General features: G+C 50.1%; 5 protein-coding genes across 5 annotated transcripts; 3 read left to right on the top strand and 2 right to left on the bottom strand.

The window, feature by feature from the left end:
- Positions 1 to 5,680: 5,680 nt before the first annotated feature.
- Positions 5,681 to 7,926, bottom strand: H6S33_000848 (uncharacterized protein; the record flags this gene model as incomplete). The annotated part of the gene is made up of 4 exons (XM_044832270.1): positions 5,681 to 5,788; positions 6,062 to 6,451; positions 6,636 to 7,006; positions 7,158 to 7,926. 4 exons carry the CDS (start codon positions 7,924 to 7,926, stop codon positions 5,681 to 5,683), a joined length of 1,638 nt encoding a protein of 545 aa, XP_044700407.1.
- A 3,843-nt stretch (positions 7,927 to 11,769) lies between these two features.
- Positions 11,770 to 13,138, top strand: H6S33_000847 (uncharacterized protein; the record flags this gene model as incomplete). Its single annotated transcript, XM_044832269.1, has 3 exons — positions 11,770 to 11,994; positions 12,080 to 12,197; positions 12,330 to 13,138. The coding sequence occupies 3 exons, from the start codon at positions 11,770 to 11,772 to the stop codon at positions 13,136 to 13,138; spliced, it is 1,152 nt and encodes a 383-aa protein (XP_044700406.1).
- Positions 13,139 to 18,672: 5,534 nt separating this feature from the next.
- Positions 18,673 to 20,375, bottom strand: H6S33_000846 (uncharacterized protein; the record flags this gene model as incomplete). Its single annotated transcript, XM_044832268.1, has 2 exons — positions 18,673 to 19,509; positions 19,725 to 20,375. 2 exons carry the CDS (start codon positions 20,373 to 20,375, stop codon positions 18,673 to 18,675), a joined length of 1,488 nt encoding a protein of 495 aa, XP_044700405.1.
- A 918-nt stretch (positions 20,376 to 21,293) lies between these two features.
- H6S33_000845 (uncharacterized protein) lies at positions 21,294 to 22,077 on the top strand (the record flags this gene model as incomplete). Its single annotated transcript, XM_044832267.1, has 5 exons — positions 21,294 to 21,413; positions 21,593 to 21,725; positions 21,784 to 21,853; positions 21,932 to 21,945; positions 21,995 to 22,077. 5 exons carry the CDS (start codon positions 21,294 to 21,296, stop codon positions 22,075 to 22,077), a joined length of 420 nt encoding a protein of 139 aa, XP_044700404.1.
- Positions 22,078 to 22,684: 607 nt separating this feature from the next.
- On the top strand, positions 22,685 to 23,763 carry H6S33_000844 (uncharacterized protein; the record flags this gene model as incomplete). Its single annotated transcript, XM_044832266.1, has 2 exons — positions 22,685 to 22,899; positions 22,971 to 23,763. 2 exons carry the CDS (start codon positions 22,685 to 22,687, stop codon positions 23,761 to 23,763), a joined length of 1,008 nt encoding a protein of 335 aa, XP_044700403.1.
- Positions 23,764 to 23,869: the final 106 nt, after the last annotated feature.

Here is a 23,869-nt window from a genome sequence, read left to right as displayed (position 1 = left end):
CGGACTCCTTAGAGGTCACTCCAGTACGCGTGAGTACCAGTCTTGCAGCCTGGGAGAGCCGACATGGCCACGTTGTACCCGTGCGATTATTTGACCGGGTAATGAATGAATGTATGGCTGGGTCAGGCCGAGTTGTGTTTGCATAGCAACGAGTCATCATTGCAGGGTACTAAACCCGATTTTTTTTTTGGAAATATGGATAGGTGCTGACATGATTGACTGATAGACCCTAAAGGGGGGGGTTATTCTCTGAAATCTAGTCATTGAATTGTCTGTATCTCAAGGCAGCCGGCCTTTACGGAACATATATGACCAGGCAGCAAGCTCGCAACGAGTGCAAATTGGCTTATACCAACTTCGACAGGATCACCGAAGCGATTAAAGCACAGCACAGACGACGCAACCGATATTAATTTGTTTGACGTACACATGCACTGTTGTTATCGAGGTGCCGTGGATTCACCCTGCCAGCGGGGCGAGGCCGGATATTCCGGGATGGCTTATGCAGCAGCGATCCAGGACATGCAGACTTCTGCCAGTGTAGCTAAAAGTTCCGAGTACATTCTTGGTTATGTACTTGCTTGGCCTACCATTGGCCAAGATATTCTATATCAACACTAGAGTTTAACTAAGCATCATCAGCACGATTCCTTTGAATGAGTGGTCTCTGTTCGAAGATTCGCAAAGTATATGGTGAAGGTCGAGGATCGATCGATAAAGGTAGCATGAAGGCAGCATGAAGCAATAGCCGTACCTATTTACCTAAAATGCCTTATCAAGTTCAAGGTGTTTTCTTTTCTTTCTTTTTCCTCTCCCTTTTTTATTTTATTTTTTGAACACGGACGTAAAGATGTAGGCTGGTATGTAGCCACCCGACGCAACTTAGTTCAATTGGAGTAGTCGGCAAATTAATGCTAGAACCCTCATATTATAAATAGCAATAGACAAGGAGATGCGAGAAAAATGATAAGAAAAAGAATAGTCGTAATTGTTTGACAGCGGTATCAAAAGGGAGGATGAATAGATCAGTTCTTCTAACTACATCTAGCATCGAGTGATATTTAATGATCAACGGGAAACAACCGAAAACGGAATGATCCGCGGCTACGGAGGCAGAACGTGTTTGCCGTCTAAACTTGACATGGTATTAGCATAATCAGATAAGTGCAGATGATATGGTTCCCGATCTTGGATAGCCAGCCAGGGTTTCATTATCGGAAGTACCAACGGCGATGTTTTTTTTTTCTGCTAACAGCAATCGGAAGAATTTGGCGAATGGAACCAGTCGATTCGCCGAACTTTATGGTTTACGAAGTTAGATGACCTACATGGGTCGATATCATACGTCTCCCTGTGGAATGCAAAGAGATCTCTGAAGAAAGAGATTATTTGGCTCTTTCCGGCCATCTCGTCTCAGCCGAAGGGAAAGCGATTATGGGAATCTTCAATTACGAATAGAATCCGCTAGGTATGCCTGAACATAGATGCAGTAAGGTTTAGAATACTGTCCACACGGGTTACTGAGAATTTGGCATAATCTCGAGTGCTCATGGGGTGATAAGTGGCTCGCTGTTCTGGCATACACACATCTATCCTAGGATAGGCTGCATGAGCAGACATAACCCCATACAAATGATTCTGTCCCGCTGCATCTCGGCCATATTGAAGTAAACTCACGAGGAAAAGTTGCGATAACTTGAGCGGCTAAACCCGGCTGTTGCAAATAAAGGTGTGGCACATCTTTCCAGGACTAAGGAACCTATTATCTGGGTCGGGTCGCATGCTGTACAGCGGCGATCTGTAAGGAGATAGATTACGAAGCTATAAGGTTTTGTCAGCTAGAATCCTATGGAGTTCTGGTCAGGGAGATTAAGCGAAGCAGCATAACTTACAATATGACTTCTTAAAGAACGACACCTGATCGTGTATCCCTAGCTATATATTCCTCTGTGCTTGTTTTAATGCAGGCACGCGTACCCGTTCCTGGACTTGATAATCCTTATAGCAGATATTTCTTATATATACTTATTAATCAAGAAATCAGAGATTGATAAAGTAGCTCTCTCCAAAATCAAGGGGAAATATCCCAGACATCGAAAAGGGTTTCTTCAAAGTCTATGTGCGTAGATATTCTTGGCTATTGTTGACTTTTGCTACTCGTGGTCACCTCTAGCCAAGGAAGTTCAAGGTGAAATATTGGCAATGGAGGTGCTCGCCTTAGACTGAATACAAATTTAAAGGGCCAGTTGATCATCGTGACATGTATGTAACAGTAACAGTGAGCATACGTACACGTTTATCTAAACCCTTCAGTCTCATTTGTACCCCTAGGAGAAGATTTAATCATGTCTTACGTCGATGCTGAACACGTGTTCAGAGCTAGTTTTTCTTTCTATATAACTTGGGTCGCTCCCTCTCCCTCAAAAAACTATCGTCTTCATCATGAAGCTTCTTACAATTATATATTGATCGAATTCTGAAGAGGCATTAACTCTTATTTATCCCTACGCTTCATCGTGAGTTACCCCTCTACAGTCAATAAATTTGTGATGGCAGTTACTCTAGATCTCATTATAAGTATGAGGACCCCCTTGCAGAAAAGCCCTATGCCGAGAGGTATGTTTAGGCCGCGGCCGCGCCGCCGGTTCATTTGTCGATCAATATGTCGATCTAAAACGGCGATCTCCCAGTACTTATCGGTTTCAGACCCGCAGGACGTTCGCCGATGACTCTGGTACCTCTGCTCATCAGGTGACCAAGGAGCCGAGTGACTTTTTATGATACAAAAGTAGCTCATCGAACAGTCACTCCCCAGGTATACCTTTCTCCCTAGTTATGATCTAGTTACAGTGACCTAACTTAAAATATATTAAAAATTAGTAGGTTACAGCGCTATCCCCTGGAAACCAAGCGTGATGGCTAAGGACCTCCTATCAAGGTTTCATTAACCAGATCTGAAACGTTGCGAAAAGTTTAGATCAAAATTCTAAAATTATGTTCCCACCCATTCAACACGTCACGCTGTCACGTGATCCAGGCAATCTCAGAACAAACCAAATCAATGGCAAGCGACATGACAGGAACTGGTATCTAAAGTCAACTCATCCGATTCACGAACCTGTGCTGGGGTTAGACTGGGTTTCGGGGTCGGCACCATCACAACCAAATAATTGGTAGCGATACAACCAATAATCAATATTGGCCCCCACTAAAGCGGCATAAATTCACATCAAGAGGTCAGGGACAAAGAAAAAGGAAACAATACACAAGCAGTGCAGGCAGTACCTACATACACATGTGCTTGTAGTGCACACATTGCCAACGAAACGAAACGAGGCTTCGAAAGGAGAATTTTCAAAACCAGCAAATTAATCCTTCACCCAGCTGCCAGCCTTGTGAAAGCGAAGAGAAAGGGGGGGGAAAAAAAAAGGTGTTACTGAAGGAATATTCTCCACGTTTCTTATCGTCCTCGGCCCCCTTTCTGGCCACGTCAGATAATTGTCACTCTGCATCAATTCAAAAACGAGAGGAACCGCCCTGTGGAATATCTAGGAAAAAACCGTATTACCGAGATGGCCCAATATCATTCTTGTACCACTCGGTGGCACTCACTCAAGGGTTACACACCCGAAACAAGGTTATTTGCCCCAGACAGTAACAGTCATACTCAGGACAAGACAATTGCAAGGCAAGCAAGACTACCAATTACCGCATCACAGGGAACTCGAGAGGAACATAGGGGGAAAGGGTGACCATCTCACTCCGTACATTCATTTTATTCTCGGCCGAAAAAAATCTCTTCAGGTATATACATAACTACATACATCTACTTCTGATCCCATTATATTTCCAACAAAAAAAAGAAATCGTTTCAACGTTCAAATTCCAGCCTCACCCAACCAAACCCGCCATGCCCGCTCGCCCGCTTTATGTATATTCAAACTTGAGTTTATTTGTATGTACTTACTTTCTTTACGCTTAGCTGTCCCACTGTCAACATGCAAGCATATGAAAGGTATTAAGGCTCTCTGCGACGGGCAACGAATTTAAAATGAAGTGAAGGGGTAGGTAGTGTGGTTGCAAAGCATAGACAGTTTGAAAGGTAGAAGGCGGAGGGGGGGTATTCTGAGAGCGAAAGAGAGAGGGAGAGAGAGAGCCCGACGACATGAAAGAAGAAAAAAGCGCAGCAAAAACACAGGACATAAGTATCAGTCTGATTTGAGAAAAAAAAAAAAGAAAAAGAAAAGAAAAAAAAGGAACCGTAGTTCAAAGATACATAGAATACAAGGCGGTGTTGGTGTTATATGTAGAAGAAAGCAAATCATCCATCCGTCCAGAAGGATCAACAAAAAAAAGACTTGATCATCAATCAGCAAAGTAGAAGGAAAAAAAAAAACTCCAGGTCCCACGCAAAAGCAAAGCAAAAGCAAAGCAAAACAAAACAATGCCATCAAACAAAAAACAGAAACAGAAAAAAAGAACCCCCATAGAACCAACTATTCGTATAAAAAAAAAGGTAGTTTGCTTTGTAGATACAAAATCTACAACTCTCGCCCCCCCCTCTCACTCACTCTCCCAACCAGCCAGCCGCAGAAAAGAACAGAGAAAAAAAAAAGTCTCATCCAAACCACCCACTACCCGCCTCCCTCTCTTTCCGCGGCAATTTTTTTGGCATCTATAAAAAAAAATCCGTGTGAACAAAAAAAAAGAAAAAAGAAGAAACCCCAAGAGAAACCCACACAATAAAGAAAAGAAGAAAAGGAGAAGAAGCTAAAAAAAAGATACTAGAATAAGAAGAAGGGACAAAGAAGTGAATATATGAAGGGCTTTTGTAATGTCGGAGGAGGGTAGGTAGCCAAGTAGCTAGCTAGCTAGTGAGGTCAAGACAGGAAAAATGGTATAACAGGGCAAGCAGTATAGGTAGCATAACAGGGTGCAGTACAATACGTAGTCTATCCAGTACACCAAAGTCGCCGTGACAGCACTGGCTGACGGAGGTGGGGGATAGAGCGTACGCATGTACGGACGGTACTGGGCTGGCTAGATGCTGAACCAACCAGAGTTCCAAAACCGGGAATAGGAAGAAGTAAGTATCGTAAGAAGAAGAAGTAAGTAAGTAAGTGAGCTGAGCCGAAGAAGAAGAAAGAAGTAAAGAAGAAGAGACCGCCCCAAGGTACGAAGTAAGTAACGTATGAAGAAGAAAAAGCACTATGATAGAAGAAGAAGACTAAACACAACAAATCCTACTCAGGAAACCAAGACACACAAACAAGGAAAAAACACAGCACAGTAAAAAAAGAAAAAAAGGTAAACACCCTGCAACACCCCCCCCCCTTCCCCATCGAAAAAAGCTCCGAGTCAGCTCTCGGTGGAGGAGAGGACGGGAGCGGGGAATTCATACCCCACCCCCCCCACCCCCCCCACCCCATATCCTCTCTCTCCCCACTCCACTTTCCTGACAAAGGGAAAAAAAGACAGACGGCGGGCGAGAACTCCTTTTTTTTCCATTATTTTGTTGACGTTGTTATTTGTTGTTTGGTTATTGTTGGTTTCCATTTCGAAATGACTTTTTATGTATATTTATCGTTGTGTTGTTATTTGGATTCGATAATTTGAGGGGGGGGCATTGAGGGTGAGGATGGGCGTTTCTCATCTGCACATGGGGCGAGGGCGAGGAAAGTCATCGTCCGTACAGCCCACCGCTGTGTACCGAGATCCCACCGCCGTGGTGTGCGTGGTGTGACATATTCATGCCACCGCCGGCACTTGGCGAGCTCATATCGGGGTTCTAAAATCCAACCAATTCACGTCAGCGCTCTATTCTCCAAAACCAGATATATCGCGCAGCTTCAAACACGACCGTCCAGCCCAGGCCCCCCGGCCGCCAAAATGAATAATGGACCCTCCATAATCTCTTTCATTCGCAGCAACCACCCCACAGGAGCGAAAAAAGAGAGAGGCAGCGGCCCAATGCACCAACCCGTCCCCCCACAGCATCCACCAACGAAATAACAAAAAAAAAGTTGCAAAGCGGGATATCAAGCCCCAGGGAGCTCATTACCTTCTTCCGCTTCTTCTTCTTCTTTTCCTCATTCCACCCCTCTCTTCCACCGCTTCCCAAATCCCTCCCTCCGCTTCCTGCTGCTCCTGGTCCATTACCTCCGCCGCCGCCGCCTCTGTCTCCTCCGCCGCCGCCACTTCCATTATTCACCGGGGGGCCGTCCTCGTCGTCATCTCCGTACCCTTCATAACTGGCATCGTCATACCTTCTTCGCTTCTTGCTGCGTTTAGGCCTGGCGTCATCCCCGCCCGCAGACACAGACGACAGGCCGCTCGGCGTCGAGCCGTTCACATGTGGGGTTCCGACCGCGACCGCAGGGGTGGTCGCGGCAGTCGCATGCGGAGCTTTCCGGCGGAGCTCATCCTCAAGTCCCAGGATCGAGGCGTCAAACTGGTTGGACCGAACAAGAAAAGCACACACACGTTAGTCATTGCTGTCCAAACCAACCAACCCAACAACACCCACCTCCCTCCCTGTCCAGCAGGAAAGGAAAGAAAAAAACACTTTTGCATGCTTTGTTTCTGTTCCCCCCGAGGGGTGAGGGGGAGGGCGGTACAAGTCAAGGGATACACACCCCAGGTATATCGCCCTTCGTCATATTCAGACCCTTCCGCAGCTTGTTCATGTCCAGCCCCTTGCTGAGCTCTTTCCCGTGCACGTTCTGGTTGTGCCATTCCTCCTCCGGCCACATGAGCAGCGTTCCCAAGAGATCCATCTTATTGGCATCTCCGGCGGCATCGCCGGCGGAATTGGGGTCCGTCTGCGCGGCCTTGGTGACGACAATGTTCTTGCCCGGGAGGTCATTGATGAAGCCCTTGTAGCTCTTCCGCAGCTTGTTCTTCACGCCCGTCGCCGGATTGAACCGGGCCACTGAGTCGGCGATCGGTCGCAGGCCGTAGAGGGCGAGCAGGTTATCTGTAAGGTCTGGATAGGAAGGTTCATGCGCTGTTGCGTGTTAACCCTCATTCTTTCTCTTGATTCTGCCTGTTTTTATTGAAGTTCATTGTTTTTTTTTTTACCACACCTACCGCGACGGGGGGAAATGAAAGAAGGCGGGAAAGAGGGAAGGGGGGGAGGGGGGGTAGGGTTAACCAACGTTTCGGGCAGACTAAATAGTATGTTGACACATCTGGCTGAGAGAGGACCTCATGCTCGCTAGGTATGGGGGGAGATGCATCGGGCATGTATCCCTGCGACATTGAATTCCTGTAGCGGAGAGCGGGAGCGGTCGTGGGTGCGTTCCTGTCGAAAGGGCTGCTTGTCCGCCGCCTTTTGTGAGACTTTTCATCGTCCTCCTCCATGTTGGTGTCGCCGTCGGTGTCCTCGTGCGACGTGGTTGGGGGCACCGTGCCCGCAGCCGAGCTTGTCGGCGTGAGGAGCGTTGAATTTGGTGCTGTTGTTGTCGATGTTGTTGTGGCTGTGGACGACATCGACGACGTGGGTTGTTGTTGGTGATGGTGCTGGTGGTGGTGCTGCTGCTGCTGCTGCTGCCGCGACATGTTGTTTGGGAGGGAGGAGGTGGTGGTGAAGGAGGAGGAGGTGGTGAAGGAGGAGGAGGATGAAGAGTTGAACGAGGCGTTGTTCAGCAGCGGAGACGAGTGTGGCGGTGAGACGCCCGCGGCTACCGACGAGTGGTACTTTGTGGTTGTTGTGGGCGCGGTTGTGGAAGATGATGATGAAGTGTTGTTGGTGGAGGAGGAGGTGGTGTTGCTTGAGCCAGCATGGTTGGCGGCGGACATGTAGAAAGGGGGGGACAGAGGAGTGGTAGGCTGGTGGTGGTGCTGCTGCTGCTGCTGCTGCTGCTGGTGTTCCAGGGGAGGCGGAGGATGAGGGTGGTGGTGGTTGTGGGAATAGAGGGTTGTCATACGCGACGACGGTGTCGGGGGAGGTGTCTGTGACGACGAAGAAGAACTGATTTTGGCGGTTCTTTTTTTTTTCTTTCCTTGGTTGACTGACGGTGGAAAGGCGTCAATCAATCAGAAAACGGAAGGGAATGTGATAGTGATCAACAACGGCAGAGAGAGGGAAATAGAATAATAGTTAATTCCTCCTCTTCTTTTTTTTCCCCTTCAAAATAAAATAAATAGAAGGTGTTGTTATTAGAAGAATTCCTTTAAGGCCGTGCAAAGAAAAATCAACCTTTGCTTTCTCTCTCGAGCTAGCGATGGTTGATTAGGAAAAAAAAGTTGGTCGTGAAATGCTGCTTAATGCCGATCGTAGAGCGTGTGGATCGTTGCTAGGTGATGATGGTTCGCGTCGATGGGCGATGATGTCGAAACCCTTTTTTTTTCTTTCCCCCTTCCGACCGTTTCGAAACAAGTGCCCTTTTCTATCAGAGAGAGAAATAGAAAGAAGGCAGAAGAAAGAGAAAGAAGAAACCAGACAGCGCCCTTAATGAGAGGAGAGATATAGCGATATATCTTCTGTCTTCCCAGAAATAGGTTGTTAGGTTTGAAGAAGAAAAGGAAATTCACGGCCTAAAAAAAGAGATCGGCGTTGGAATCGTCTGCCTGTCTTGTCTGACCGCTCTAGTAGGTAGGTATCTAGTAGGTAGGTATGTATGTAGAAGAATCTCGTCTCCACAGACTCCTATTACGGGGTGTAGAGATAGAGATGGGTGATTGGGTGAGAGAGAGAGAGAGTTTGGGGGGAAAGTAGTACGATCTTGCGCGGGTAGAGAGCGAGCGAGAGGGAGTGGGGAGAGGGTGGGGGGGGGGGGGGTTGGAGGAGGAGCTAGGCAGGTTGCTTTGCTATCCGGCAACAACCACGGGGAGGATGATGATGGAAGAAGCCCGTTTTCCCTATCCTATTTTCTATTTCCCTATGACCTAACCAGCCCTTTTTCTCTTCCCCAACTACTAGCTTTCTTCTTCTCTTCTCGTCTGTTCTGCTCAACAACTACAGGGGCCGGCCTTCCCTCTTTTCTTCTTCCTCCCTTTATCCCTGATATCCTAATTCCTACGCAATCCCTAATTCCTACTTTGTATTTTCCTGCCGTAGATAGCTATATTTTTATTTCTGCTCCTTCCAGTTGGCTGCGGTTGCGGTTGCGATTGTGGGGGTGGTGGTTGGTAACGGTGGTTGTGGGCTTTAGGCGGCGATGGATGTATGGCTGGATGGGGGGCCGTGGCAAAGCTCCGAGATCGATTGATTGCTGGATAGGGAAAACAATACAATCCTTGACCGGTGATGGGGGATGGGGGGAAGGGAGGGGGGGGGGTACTCCGGATTTTACTGTGTCGTATATATGGGCACGGAGAGAGAGTGAACGACGAGCGTAGTACTGTCGTTTTTCGTGGGGATTAATTTTTTGGGGGAGAGGGGAGGAGGGGAGGGGAGAGTAAGTGAGAGAGAGAGAATGAGAGTGAGTGAGCGAGAGAGAGCGTAGAGTATGTAAGTAAAGCAGGTAAAGCAGGTAGGTGGTAGACCGCAGTAGGTAGAGCAGCAGGTCCGTTCCACGCAGGACTGACTGGGACTTGGATTTGTGGGTAAGGGTCAGACACGGCCACGGATGGATGGTGGGCGCTGGTGTGGGTGAGTGAGTGGGTGGTGCTGGGTGTGGTTGTGGTGGTGGGCGTGGATGCAACAACCCCAGACAGACAGACAGACAGACAGACAGGCAGGCAGGCAGGGTGGTGGAAGGAAAGAAGCTGGAGGTGGTGGTGTGTGAAGATGCACCGAGTGAGTGAGTGTGCGCGCCTCTCCCTTCTCCTTCTTACTCACGACTTTAATTCTATTCTATCTATCCCTCACAGGTACAGAGAGAGAGGTACCAGACATACAATTCCCCCAGACGGCCGCCCTGCCCTCACCCCCGAGCTGGCTGGGCCCAATTGTGCTACCTTCTACTGCTCTACCTGCTCTACGGATCCATCCCACGGTGTGTGGGAGAGTTACGGTACCCCCCGGTCAGCCATAACCGACGCTCCCCGTTTTCAACCACACCCGCCCAGGATGGCGATTCCATTCTATCTGTTCCCTCAAGCCTAGATCTCTCCCTTCCCTCCCCAGCAATAAATAGTATCGACTATGACATCTAGACCTCCCTCACACGCGCTGTGCGCAACAAACACCTGCCATGTAGCACAGTACCTAGCTTCTCTTTCTTTTCTTTCTTCCCCCCAGATGAAACAGCCCGCGATGATTGACGACGGGCGCGCGACCCCCTCCACCCCCCCAAAAAATAAAAATAAAAATGCGGCGAACCAGACTCACACACCCCCCATATGCGGGTCACGCAAGCAAGGGGGAGGTGGGAGGGTGAGGGTGGGAGACGGAGGTGGAGGAGGAGGGGGGATTGTAGAGAAAGAGTATCATGGCAATTTTTTTTCTCACTTTTTTTTTCCTGCTGAATGATGGATGGGGTTTCCATCCATCATGCTCATGCAGTGGCCGCCAGCAAGCAAGCAGGTCTGTATGTGATGTGTAGAGGGAGGTCGCAATCTACGTTGATGGTTGATGGTACGGGGGGGACAGGGTATAACCTACGGGCTCCACAAGTGTGCAGGCAGGTTACGGGGTGACGCCCTGGACCACCGGTAGAGTACCGACCGTGGCAGAGTTGAGCCAGGGCCAGCCCAGGCCACACACCACATCCCTCCAGTGAGCGCCTAGATAGGAAGTGTAGGGCAGGTTGTGTAGGTAGGGCAGGTACAACGCGACCGAACAGAACAAACCTTGTTTCCCCGTCATACGAGCGAGTGAGTCCCCCCCCCGCGCCCCTCGCTCCAGACCTAGACAGGGAGAGAAACAGAAAAAGGGCTGCCAGATAGCTAGACCGTGTTGGGCACCTTAGACCTAGTATGTACCCAAATTTACGTCCGATCTGGCTGGCTGGCTGTCTGTCGCGGGAGGGAGGGAGGGAGGGATAGCGAGAGGCAAAGTCAAAAGCAGCGAAAGGGAAGTTTCTCTTCTCAGAAGGGGTGGGTGGTGGGGGATGTGTGTGGTGGTGGTGGTGGTGGTGCGAAAGGGAAAGGGTCGCAAAGGCAAAGGGTCGAAAGGGAACCTGCAGACGAAGAGGGTGGCCGGTGGCTGATGAGTGGATGGATGGATGGATCATGGAGGGATCGATGGGATGGGTTGGGTGGATGCCAGGGAAGGGAAGGGAAGGGAAGGGAGCTTAAGGAGGGAAGGACGGAGCGAGGGTGCCTGGAACTAGCTGCTAACATGCTTCTTTTTTCACTTCCTCTTTCTTCTGCTGCAGATAGATATATCGAGCACTGGCTGTGATACCTCTCTGCCTCTGCCTGCCTCTGGCTGCCTGCCTGCTGCTGCTCTTCCTCTTGCTGCTGCCCTGCTGCCCAGCTGCTCTGTGTCTAAAATAGAAGGCTGTGCTCTTCTTCTTGCCTTCTTGCCTGCTTCCTCGTTCTTCTTCGCCTCGCTCGCTCGGTAGCTGCCGCCGAGACCTGCCTGGACAACGACAACGTCAATGATGACATCTCGCCCCACAACTACAAGCAGTTAGTGTGTGCCCGACCAATCAGCCAGCGCGCAGCTACCACAAAGACCTCGCTCAGTCAATGATTGATCCACAAGCTGTGATTCACAACCTCTGCTACCTACAACCACAACGTTTTCTACGAGCCTACACAACATACCGTCCGATGCTAATAGATAAACAATTAATACTCTAATAAATAAATATAAAAAACCCCTTCCTTAACCAAATACTCCAGCTCTCCATATAAACTCCTACCCCTACAATTACAATGGACGACGACGACTACGGCGACGCCCCCGACGCCGACCTCGCTGCCGCCCTCGAGGCCGCCGAACGCACACAAGCCCGCCCCACAGCACCCCCCGCACCCTCCGCACCCGCACCCGCACCCCCACAGCGGCCCGCCCCAGTCGTAGGCAAGCTCCCCGTACAGCAGCCCATACCGCAGAAGCTACGTCCCGCCGGGTCCTCAATCATCGTCAACACGCGACAGGTATGATATCGACTATATATAGCTATACTAACTAGCTATAGCTATATATACATATCTAACCTGGCAAAAAAAAAAAAAAAAACAGAAGGGAAACCCAATCCTCACATACATCAAGAACGTCCCATGGGAATACGGCGACATAATCCCCGACTACCTCGTCGGCGCTAGCACCTGTGCACTCTTCCTCAGTCTCAAATACCACCGTACGTCCCCTCTTTCCCCCTCCCCCCCCCCCTCCCCTACTAACTCCCCCTCCCCTACTAACTCCCCCGCCTCTTACTCTTGCTCCCAGTCAAGTCATCTACCATTACCATACCACTTACTAATCCCTCTAGGCCTACACCCCGAGTACCTCTACACGCGCCTCAAACCCCTCACCAACACCTACACCCTCCGCCTCCTCCTCGTCCTCGTCGACATCGACACCCACGCCGACCCCCTCCGCGAACTAACGCGCACCTGCCTCCTCAACGACCTGACCCTCCTCCTCTCCTGGTCGGCCCCTGAAGCGGGCCGCTACCTCGAGACCTACAAAATGTACGAGCACGCCTCGCCCGCGGCGATCATGGAGCGGTCCTCGGACGACCCGGCGACACGCGTGGTCGAGGTGCTGACGCAGGTGCGCAGCGTGAATAGAACAGACGCCGTAGCCCTGGTGAGTAACTTTGGGACTGTGAGGGGAGCCGTGAATACGTGTGCGGAGGAGGTGGTGATGGTGCAGGGGTGGGGGCAGAAGAAGGTGGAGAGGTGGGAGAAGGCGGTGGGGGCGCCGTTTAGGAGGGGTGGGGGGGTGGGCGCGATGAAGTCGAGAGAGGCGAGAGGGGTAGCGGAGAGACGGAGGAAGAGGGTGGAGGCGAGGGTGGGGGCGAAGTTGGGGATTGGGGGGGTGGAGGAGGTGGAGGGGGAGGAGGGGGAGAAGGAGAAAGAGAAAGAGATGGAGCAGTGGGTGGTGGAGGATGATGAAGAGGCGTTGATGGCCGTGGCGGAGATGGAGGCGGAGGAGCGGAGGAGGAAGGAGCTCGAGATGGGGAAAGGCAAAGGGAAAGGGAAGGAAGTAGATAGACCCGCCGAAGCTGCACCTGATGATGAAGCTGCTACTTCAGGCATCATGGATGCACTAACAAAACTGCGAGAGCGTGGGTAGAGATAGCTTCAATGGCTATATAATTGTAAATAATTACCACTCTCCGATTTTCCTGTCAAACCGATCATTGCCCAGTGTCTCCCGGCTAATTATTAAAAACCGTGGTTTGTGCGGTAACAAAATACGTTATTTAACTAAATTAACTACCCTCCTGGTGGTCATTACCCCCAGGGTTTATAATAGCCACGCCAGCCAGCTATATGACTATACAGCAACCCCTAACCCCGTAGTGGGCGGGCCCCGCGGGATCGGGGTGGCTGCTTGCGGTTGCATATATGATCTTCATGAGTATCGATATCACTTACACTCCCAATCTATAGATCTAATCTCCCCTATCTAGCTATATGCATGTACCCATATTTATCCCCCGTCTTCATATGTAAAGCAGAGTAGAAACGACCGCCCCACCACCACCACCACCGCACCATAACCGCACCCCACACGTCCCATCCCTATGCACCCGCCATCTCCACTGTCATCTAGACTGTGCGTGTATGTAGGTGGATTTGGGCAGCTCTACGAGGCCGGTTCCAGTTCCGGGGGCTTACTTTGCCTTGCGCCGGAAGAGGCTGCGCTATATACGCATCTGTTGGAGGGAGTGCAGGCGGATCTCTGGACCGGGAGCCTGGTGGGTGGTGTAGATTATAGGTAACAAGTAGGAAGTACGTTAGAAGCCCATGTCATATCAGTAGTCTACGCCAATTGAAACACCACGAACCTAATATCAAAACAAAAGGCTTCAATTGATCAAAGCGGCAGAAAACCCCACAGGAAGCTACCAATGCCCATAGTATAACTAGATATAGCTACCTACCTACTCCATCCAATCCTCACCCCAGATCCAGATCCAGCTGCACTCAGTGAACTGCCGGTTTGAACCGATGCCTACTTACCAGACCCCCAGTGCACCCCACTCCCAATTCCACTTCCACCGATCTTGATCTCCAACCACCCGCGCGCCGCGGCAGACGCAACCCCAGATACCGCTACCGATTCCATCGCGCCGATCCGCGCATGTGAAGGGCGAATGACGAAGAGGCAGATCAGACATTTCTCTACCTAAGATCGCTGGCCCGGTTCGGAATCTGCCCGGCTGGCTTTTGAATCCGACAGACAGCGCGGGCCGGTTGCGGGGGGTGGGATTGAGACATTACGTGATGGGAGGGGAGGTGGATGGAGGGTGGAGGTTAGAGAGGGAGGGGGGGAGGTCGAGATAGTTGGAGGTTAAGGGCGATTTGGAGTGTTGGTTCGTGTACTACCCATTGAGGTTTTTGGCTCTGCGCATGGTACTCGTGTGCCCCTTACCATAACGCATTTATACTCCTACCGTGAGATTGCGATGCAATTGATGGCTATCAGAGAAGCTAGGGAAATGTTTGAGCTTAAGGATATCATACTAAGCTTCACTCCGCCCTCGAAAACCTCACCTACTGTCATTGCTTTTTCCTAGCTAGCTAGCTCCAGGAGCATGATATCGATCCCGTACCATGGTAGCTACATACGGCCGGCCCCGGACCCGAGAAAGAAGGAAAATTAGATGCCCGTTGCAGGGCCCCCTGTGTAGGTAGCTGGCCCCAGAATTCATTGTCAGGGGGAGGTAATGTACTATGGTGGCTCAGTTGCAGCGGTATTATATTGGGGTAGCTGCGCGGTACGTCTGTGGCTCGTGTGTAGATACATGTGATGTAAATAAAGCAGTACTGCTTATACTACTCCATAGCTAGACAAGATACGGGTCGTAGGGAATAGTTCTCGGGGATAGGGATTTAGGTGTTTTTAGGCGCCCATATATCTAGCTATGGCCCCCACGCTTGGCTCCTTCACAGGTCCTCACTCGGTCGTTATGGGGGCCGGGAAAGACAAGAAAGCAAGCTCTAGCTCGAGCAATAGTAGTACATGGGGTATATATCAGTAGGATATTTTCCAAATAGGAAGAGGGGGTTCGAATTCCCACGGAGCTTTTTTTTTTTTTTTTTCCTATTTATCCAGCCGCTCATAGATCTCTTTATCTTCTTATCAATTAATGGACCTTCCGCCAAAGTTACGATCCTCTATGCATAAAGAACGAAAAGCTATTAAAACTTGAGTTATTACATCGATCCTAAATGCACTGGACACTAACTTGGTCTATATATTGACTTCTGGCTCAGCAAAATTCTCTTCTACCTACGTATTACCATCGCCAACACCACAACTACGGAGACGAGACAAAGTCGTGATTGGTGCCCTGTGTCTTTGCTAGACCATTCTTCTCATCGTTGACATCGGCATCAGAAACTACATGTAGTAGCTATTGGCGGAATCAAAAAGCGTCTGTTGGCTCGTTAAATACATGTATTCAGACCGGGGAATGCGGGATTGACTATAAGCTGTTAATTAGAGATTTATGTAGACAGCCTTGGTGCTGGCCTCTTGCATTAGATATGTAGCCATTGCAGGGAGCCGTTTGTACACGCTGTATGATACATGTGTGTACAGCGATGGGTAATAAGTGATGGAACGCCCTGAGATACAGTTATATCTGCAAGCACCGTATATTGGTGGCGTTTTACCCAAAACAGGTATCACTGTGTCTCAGCCCGTTCCATCACTTATTACCTACCGCTGTACAATAGGTGTCATTATAGGTGTTAATAAAGGTATTGAAATTAGTGTCGTGGCTTTAACACGACGCTAAGTACAGTAGAGTAGAGTATTTAAGGAGATTCCTTCCTCGCCTCCTCACGAAACCATCATCTATGATGCATACTTAATTCCATCGAAACGCCTCATACATGTACATGAGCTAGCTCTCAAGGTCATAGCTAAGGCATTCCGGCTCAGGAAGAGGGTGCCCTACAGAGGACCGAAAAATGCGAATTTAGCAAACTACTACGAGTAGAGATTTTGTTCAAAGCCCCCAAGAAGGCACGGAGCTGGGTGGTATAATAAGTCTAGAAATAAAGGCATTGGGGCAGAACGCGATTCGCCAGCTACAGGTATGAAGATCTAAACCAGCTCCCATCCCGTTCGTTTTAAAGTCGGTGTACTCTACCGGCACTTATCTCATAGCGATTCTTCCATGACGCTGGATAGGCATTGGATACGATTTCTCCCTCCCATCACTTCCAGAACATGTTGGCCGGCCAAACAGGCTTCTATGAATGGGTACTTCGGTCACACCCCTCCTCGTTATATATAGCGCTGACTACGCCATTGAAGATCCCAGGCTATGTTCGCGAATGGGCCAGAACAGAGCTCGATGTCGAATTACGGCTAGCTATCTAGCTGGCTGTTGTACAGGTCCAAATTTCATAGCCAATATATATCAAACAGATAGTTTTCACCGACGTAGCTGAGTACATACTCTTCATTATTACACTACAGAAACACTCAATTCGCCCAAAGTCGCACGAGCAGAGCAAACAAGAGTATGTCCCACATCCCACCGCATCCCGTGCACCCGCGTACAAGATGTCAATTGCGTAGGTGCACGCCGACGCAGCGGGGTGCATGAGAGGAAGCCTCCCTTCCTTCCTTCCTTCCTTCCGTACCCCCACTCCCGAAGAAAGCCACAATGCACGTGACCGAAGTCATCTATCAATCTCACCCAGCCGGCCACGGCCATGCAAGAAGACATCATTCCGGCCTCATTGCAACTTCTGAATTCCAACCTTCTTCTTGTACCTTTGGGGCAGTGGGTACATGTGCTGGGTACCGCTTCCAGCACTCTACCGCATCCGGTACCGACCCTGGAGCTACCTTGTAGCTACCATCGTCTGCGGTCATCCAACCCTGCTGCATCCGCATCACATCAACATCCACATCCAACCGGCAAAATCAGGACAACCTTTACACCACACCACCACTCACCTGTGACCTCTAAGTTACTCTGCTACAGCAGGATACAAGTTCCGGGGAGAAAAAAAAAAAAAAAGCAGAGGGGAAAAAAATGTTTTCGCCAACTCACATGGTCGCACAACTGCTGCTGTTGCTGCACAAAGAAAACATTTTTTTTCTCTCTCGCGCGCTGGAGGTAGATACATGATACTACTCGTAAACGAGTACACTCAATTCTACATCGCACAGATGATCTAACCGGAATAGGATCAGTAGTAGAGTAATAATGGGGCGAGTGATGGGTGGTGACTCGCCTTGTCTAGTACTCACCTCGCGTGTTTCACATCCACGCATAGGTCCAGTGCTAACCAATGCCACTAGGTTTTTTTTTTGCTTTTGTTTTCCTGATGTTGAGGAACAAGCCGATAATTTAGAACTGGAAAACAGTCTTTTATATCCTCACTCTCGCCCGCCCATCTCTCATCGCATACCCTATCATTAGCAATACCAATACCACGGATTCAACCGCTGGGCAGTCGCGCCACGATGCGGCGTCCCTCCAAGTCCAAGCTATTGTGCAGGAATTTTTAAAAAAAACGGCTGGCCATAACGATGGGGGAAGAATCCAAACGACAAACTGTGATACCTTTGATAATGACTCTCGGAATCCTCCCTGTAGTGACCGGAGGAAAGGGGAGGGGGGTCTAATCACCCGTATTCTTCCGAGGTGCGGTGTGCGCGGTACGGGTGATGTGCCCATGGGATGCTTTTTCTCTACATCACATGTAGCGCAGAGCAGTCCGTCAATGGTTTAGTCTAGTCTTCCGATATAGCCTACCCCGAGTACTCTACTCTTGAAGAGTACATACATGTACCGGTACATACATAGCTACACTACATGTAGATACGTACTCCTCCCACTTCCCGGAAATGATATACGGGAGGCTCCAGAGACCGGCGGACGCTACCGCCATAACTCGAAAATTTGGCTAGCTTCCAGAGATCAAAATTACTTGTATGGGAAACTTCTGATGTAGATCCATCGGATGCCATTCAACCAATCACTCAAGCGATAATCCCTGGCCGGAGATGGCCAATTTTTCGAGTTATATATGGCGGTAGTAGAGTACCTCCCTAGCTCATTGCACGTTTGATCGAAGGCCCAGCACAAAAAGCAAATAAAAACGAGCAAAAAGAATACCGGGGTGAGCAGTAGAGTGCGGTAACGGTACATGCTTTTTCCCCCTACACATGCTCGATCCTGAACAAATTTACAGATGAGGATCAAGCCGAGATCTCCCCCGCCAACTACTCTAGCTAACCTAATAGGAGACCGGCCTTGAATGGAATCGACTTTGTGGCACAAATTACAAGATATACTGACTCCCCATCCCCTCCCCGTAACATGCAGGCAAAGAAACAAAGAAAGAAAGAAGAAATAACTTTTTGGTTCTCGTGAATGCCCCCTTCGATCCCACATGGGGCACCGATCCCATCCCACCTATGTAGTAAACCCAGGCCACCAAACCCGGCCCATGCCATCCAGATTTAATAAAAACTAAATAAATCAAATACTCAAAAAAAAGAGAAAAAAATCAAATAAAAAGCTATAAAAAAAAACATATCACAAAAAACGCCCCCCCGCCCCGGCCGCCGCCGCCATTCACAATAAACCATACCTCCCAAATTTAAAAAACAGAGAGAAAAAAAGAGAATCACGAACTGAGCAGATCCATCACACTCATCCCCCGCCCCTTCTTCTCCGGTATTACACCACTACCACCACTCTGCCTACCACCCGCCGCACCTGCGGCAACCTCACTCCCCCGTCTACTCCCGTCCGCCAGCAGCAGCAGCGCATGCGTCGCCTCCGTATCCACCTGATCGGCGAGCGAATACCCCTTCGGAAACAGCCCCGGCGACGCCAGCTGCGGGAACAGGTTCGGCGACGTAGCCGCCGACGCAGACAGCGGATACAGGCCCGGCGACGGCTGCGGATACAGGTTTGGCGAGGGCGCTATCGACGCGCGGCCACCACCGCCGGAGCGGGGGTACAGCGTGGGCGAGGGGTGGGCGGACATGATGTGTGGCTGGGGGAGCTGCTGTGGCTGTGACTGTGACTGTGGGTGGGAGGGGGTGTATGTGGGTGTGGAGTTGGAGAGCGAGAACTGCGATGTGGACGTGGGCGAGTACTCGTGCGCGTTTGTGCAGCTCAGATAGGGCGATGCGTGTTCAGACGCCGGCGCTGGGTAGTAGCTTGCAGCCGTAGATGTAGTAGTAGTAGCAGCAGCAGCGGTGCTGGTTGGCTGCACTTCCGTACTGCATGTCCCAGCTACCGGCACCTCCTCCATGTCGGCCATATCCTCATCATTCGCGTCATTCACCCCGTCCTCTGCGTCATCATTGTCGTCGTCGTCGTCCTCGTCATCGTTGTCGTCGCTGTAGCCGCCGGGCGGGAGCGTGGGGACTTTGTTTTTGTGGGTTGCGGCGCTGTTGGAGGCTTTGAGGTCGGCGACGCACTGTTCGAGGTATTTGAGGTACTCGATGCTTGCCTGTGGGGTGAGTGAAATGTGTCAGCCGGTTATGTTCGAAACCACGGTTTTTAAATAATGGGTTGTACAAAAACGGAAAACCAGACAATTATAAAACCAAAAGCTAAAAAAGTAAAATAAAAATAAAATAAAAATAAAAAAGCGGTAATAGCTATCACCACCACCACCATGCAAACCCAGCCATAAAAAAACTCTAAAAAAAAAAAAGAACCCACCTGAAGAATCGCAAGCTTATGCATCTCCACCCCATTACACGCCGGAATCATGCCCTTCAGCACGCCAAACTCCTCATTCATCTTAAACCTCCTCCGGCGCTCAATCAGACTGTGCGCCGTCTTCCTCGCAATCTTCCTGCCCACCGCCGTCGTCGCCTTTGTCCCCTCCTTCCCCCCTTCCTCTCCTCCCCCTACTCCTCCTGCTCCTGTACCTCCCTTCCCGTTATCCTTCGCAGCACCTTTCCTTCCCCCTTTCGTCCCCGACGCCGCCGCCGACTTCGCATCCCCACCACCACCACCGCTACCGCCGCTGGAAGCAGCAGCCGGCTTCATCTGTATAATCTTCCTATTCCGTGTCGGCGGCGGCGGCAGCGTGATAGTGTCTACCTGCTGCTGCGTCTTCTTCTTCTGTCCGTCCAGCGTCGCTCTCCGACGCTTCTTCGGTGGCGGCGAGGATGTGGGTGGTGTTATAGCTGTAGTAGGAGTGGCTGAGGCGACGGTGGTGGTTGTGGTTGTGGGAGAGACATCTTTTGAGCCGAGGGCGGGCGGAGGGAGCGTGAATGCGAGCTCGAGGGACGACAGGCTGGGCGGGAGCTTGGGCGGGAGGTCGAGTGATGATTGGGGTGTTGGTGGGAGGATGGGACGGGGCATGGCTGTTGGAGGTGTGGTGGGTGCCACGGTGGTGGTTGGTGGTTGATATTGCTGTAGTTGTAGTACGGGCTAGGTGGCCGTGGTTGGATGGTACGGTGGGTAGGTGTGTAAGTAGGTAAAAGAAAAACACACAAGTATATGTGTATATGTTGTGGTTGGTTGGTACAAAGTTGTATGTAGAAGGAAGGGGGGAGAGAGTAAGAGAGAAAGAGAGGGAGGGAAAGAAGGAAAGGGAAAAGGAAGCCACCGCCGGGAGAGTGGGAGATATGAGGGGTTTATTAATATCACACTTCCTCTCAGGGCTTCTCACCTTTTTTTTTAACTCACCTTTTCCCACCTTTTCCCTTCCTCTCTCCCCCACATGTACAAGCTTTTTGGCCTCCGATGCATACAGGCACGAGAGGCACGTACCCATCACCACTGGTCCGAAATACCGCGCACCAAAATCGCGGGGAAAATCCGGGCAGGCAATTCATCAACACTCGGGTTACTCAATAGCACTAAAACACACACGCACACACATGCCCAGAGTTTTTATTTGGGGGGGGGGGGGGGGGGGGGAGGACGCTTCGCTCGATACGACGACGGAGTAGGCATGCCAAACTTCCAATTAGGCCTTTGTGGGACAATTATGTTATGCACTTTATATGTACATCGCCCCGAGGAAAACCCAAGATACTCAAGGAGGAATAGAGGATGAATAATTCCATAATCTGGACTATTTGGACATTTTCAGCAAGAGTACGTATATCGTAGGGCACATGTTGCAGCTTTATGACCATCCAGAAACTGGCAATTGCGAGAAAATTGGCAGCAGCCGTTCTACCCTAGCTGCCCATACCCTCTACAGTTGAAAGGGGTGAGGCGAGTGTCGCGTGCCCGTGGGGAAACTGATAGGCTGCGATCGAGTCTCTACCCATGGCTGGGGGAGGGCGTGCTCAGGATCGAGCTCTGATTGGTCCATTCAACCTGCCAGAGGTCGCGTGTGTTGGGTTGGGATCTGACTGGATGCTTAAATTCGCTCGAACGATGACTGGGGTGGGTGGTGGGTAGCAACGACGTTTCAGCTGTTCATCCGGGTACCCAGCTAGTTACCCGGCTGGACAGAGCAAGGGTGGGGAAGGAAACGTGCTGCCTTCTCAAACCCTTGATAGGCACGGGAGCAATTGATTTGATAGCTTGTGAGCGGAAATGGCGAGATAACAGAGCGTCATTAGGCCTTAGTCCTGGAGATTATTGTACCAGTATGTGTTGAATTCAAGACGCCCGTCCGGCATTGCACGTGCCCTATATACAGTCCTCTTGTCAACACCGCAGCGCCGCAGGCCAGGAACTGGAGCTACCATATCCGTATGTAGCTGCACCAATTATTTACCCGTAGCTGATAGATAACAAGTACTTATCGTAGAGCTCGTTGTGCAACTGGTAGCGGTGTGTTTTGACCAAGGGGCTCAAGTAGGATGCAGAAGTACTCAACAGTACCAAGTAACAGGCCTAACCCGGAAGGTGATATTCATTCTTTGGTGGTGAGGTCCGCCTTAACTGCTGCTGCACAGGCGTATTCTCAATGGTAAAAAGTAAAGGGCTCACATATCGTGCCACTCCCTTACTTCTTACAGTCCTTTCGCAAACGTCCCTGGTCCAGGAGGAAGATGCCTCCGCAACTCTCCGTGCCCTCTTTGAGGTTCTTTTGGCTTATTAATTCTTTATGGCAGCAGGGATCTCGAGATTTACTATCGTAAAACCTAACCCTGCTTCTTTGGACTTGCCTGCAGCTGGCTGATATAAGCAAGATTAGTATGGACTGTTGAAACATTCGGTACAGCCACGCCAATTAATCCATCCGCGATTTGAAGTTCTAAGAAGGTCAATTATTCGTGGAAGTCGCAGCATCTAGAAGGTTGGAGGTTTCGGGACCGCGCCAACACTATGGTATGATCAAGTCCTCATGCAGAGCATTGCCCGTCCGTGTAGATACATAACGACCACTCGTCTTGGGTTAGATAACCTACTATAATACCTAATAAAGTCGTTGTTGCGACGTAGGCAAATAACTGAGTTCTCCGGAGTGGTGACATGAACTATCCACTTCTGAAAATAACCAAAGTTCTTTTCCCAATGTAGAACTTGTGGAAATTTGATGTTTGGCTGTGCGTGTGCCCCATTACTCGATTTAGCCATTGTGGCTTTAAAAACGCACGCTACCAGAGTATCCATCTAGGTATAAATAGTAGTGCTTGATAATCCCGAAGAAATTTTCTGTAACACTCATTTTTGATCCTCAATTCATCTCTGAAAAGTCTTCAAAGATGCTCATCGGACTACCGGTCTTGAAGACCATCTACCTGCTCCTCGCGAGCTCCCTCTTTGCCCAGCTGGTACTATCGTCAGGTAAAGATGACGAAGTTCTTCTCTGGATCGACTTTGACGGAACAATCGCGACGAACGAGGCTTTCGAGACATTGGCGCTTGCTGCGTACGATTCTATGACCGCTCAAGAGGCAGCGCAATTCCCGCCCTGGAGGTGATTTTGAAACACTCCAAATCCAAGATATCAACCAAACCGGTCGGCTGATTCTCGCCGGAAACTTTTAGCTACTATGGCGATGTCTACTACGCCGAATATCTCGACTTTGCCGACAACTATGGGCCCCGTGAAAATATCTCTGCGGAGATTGCCTACCGTTCCTCCCCCGCTCTCCACAAAGTCGAATCCGACTCATTTGAACGCGTGTCGGAGTCTGGTATCTTTGATTATATGCAATTCCCCGTTCTCCAGAAGGCCGCCGCTACGGTCACCATTCGCGAAGGCTTCTGGAAGATGATTGCGTCATCCCTAGAGTGCGACATTACCCCGCGCATCGCATCCCTCAACTGGAGCGTCCGCTGGATCCGTCAGGTTCTGCGCGAAGACCTGAAGAGGATGCGCGCCAACGCTACCGCAGAGGAGCGCGGATGGCTCAAAGCCGACCTCGCTGAGGACATTGCCATCTACTGCTCCGAGATCCTGCCTGACGGCATGGTGAGGGCCAATAAGCTCGACTTCCCAACCAGGCTGCACACCGGTATGGACAAGGTTGAGCTTATGGCACGATTTGAAGCGGACAGAAAAGGAAAGAAGGAGGCCGACAGGGTTTTGTTTTTCGGGGACTCGACGAATGATCTTCCCCCGCTGTGGCTTGAGCCTACTACGGTTGGCGTGGTTGCGGGGCTGGATAGTGGGATGAATAAAACTTTGACAAAGTTTGGCATTGAACTTGTGAAGTTGGATCCAGAGGTGAAGGTTCAAGATACGGTTGGAGAGGGTTTCTTGTACCAGACGGATGAGTATTTTGCTGTTGGGTCTTGGTTGACCGGAGAAAGTTGCAAAAAGAGGAAGGGTTATTAGCTTTGGATACCAGGTACTAGGTTACATGTGTAATAATAAACGTACCTGCATGACTGACATTGTGCACAGCAGTTAACTTTACGTAGGTACATGTAGTTAGTATTAT

The sequence above is a fragment of the Morchella sextelata genome (genome assembly GCF_020137385.1).
Source record: "Morchella sextelata strain SCLS chromosome Unknown scls_1, whole genome shotgun sequence".
In the NCBI taxonomy this organism is placed as follows: Eukaryota; Fungi; Ascomycota; class Pezizomycetes; order Pezizales; family Morchellaceae; genus Morchella; species Morchella sextelata.
This window is presented reverse-complemented; position numbering and strand designations above follow the sequence as displayed.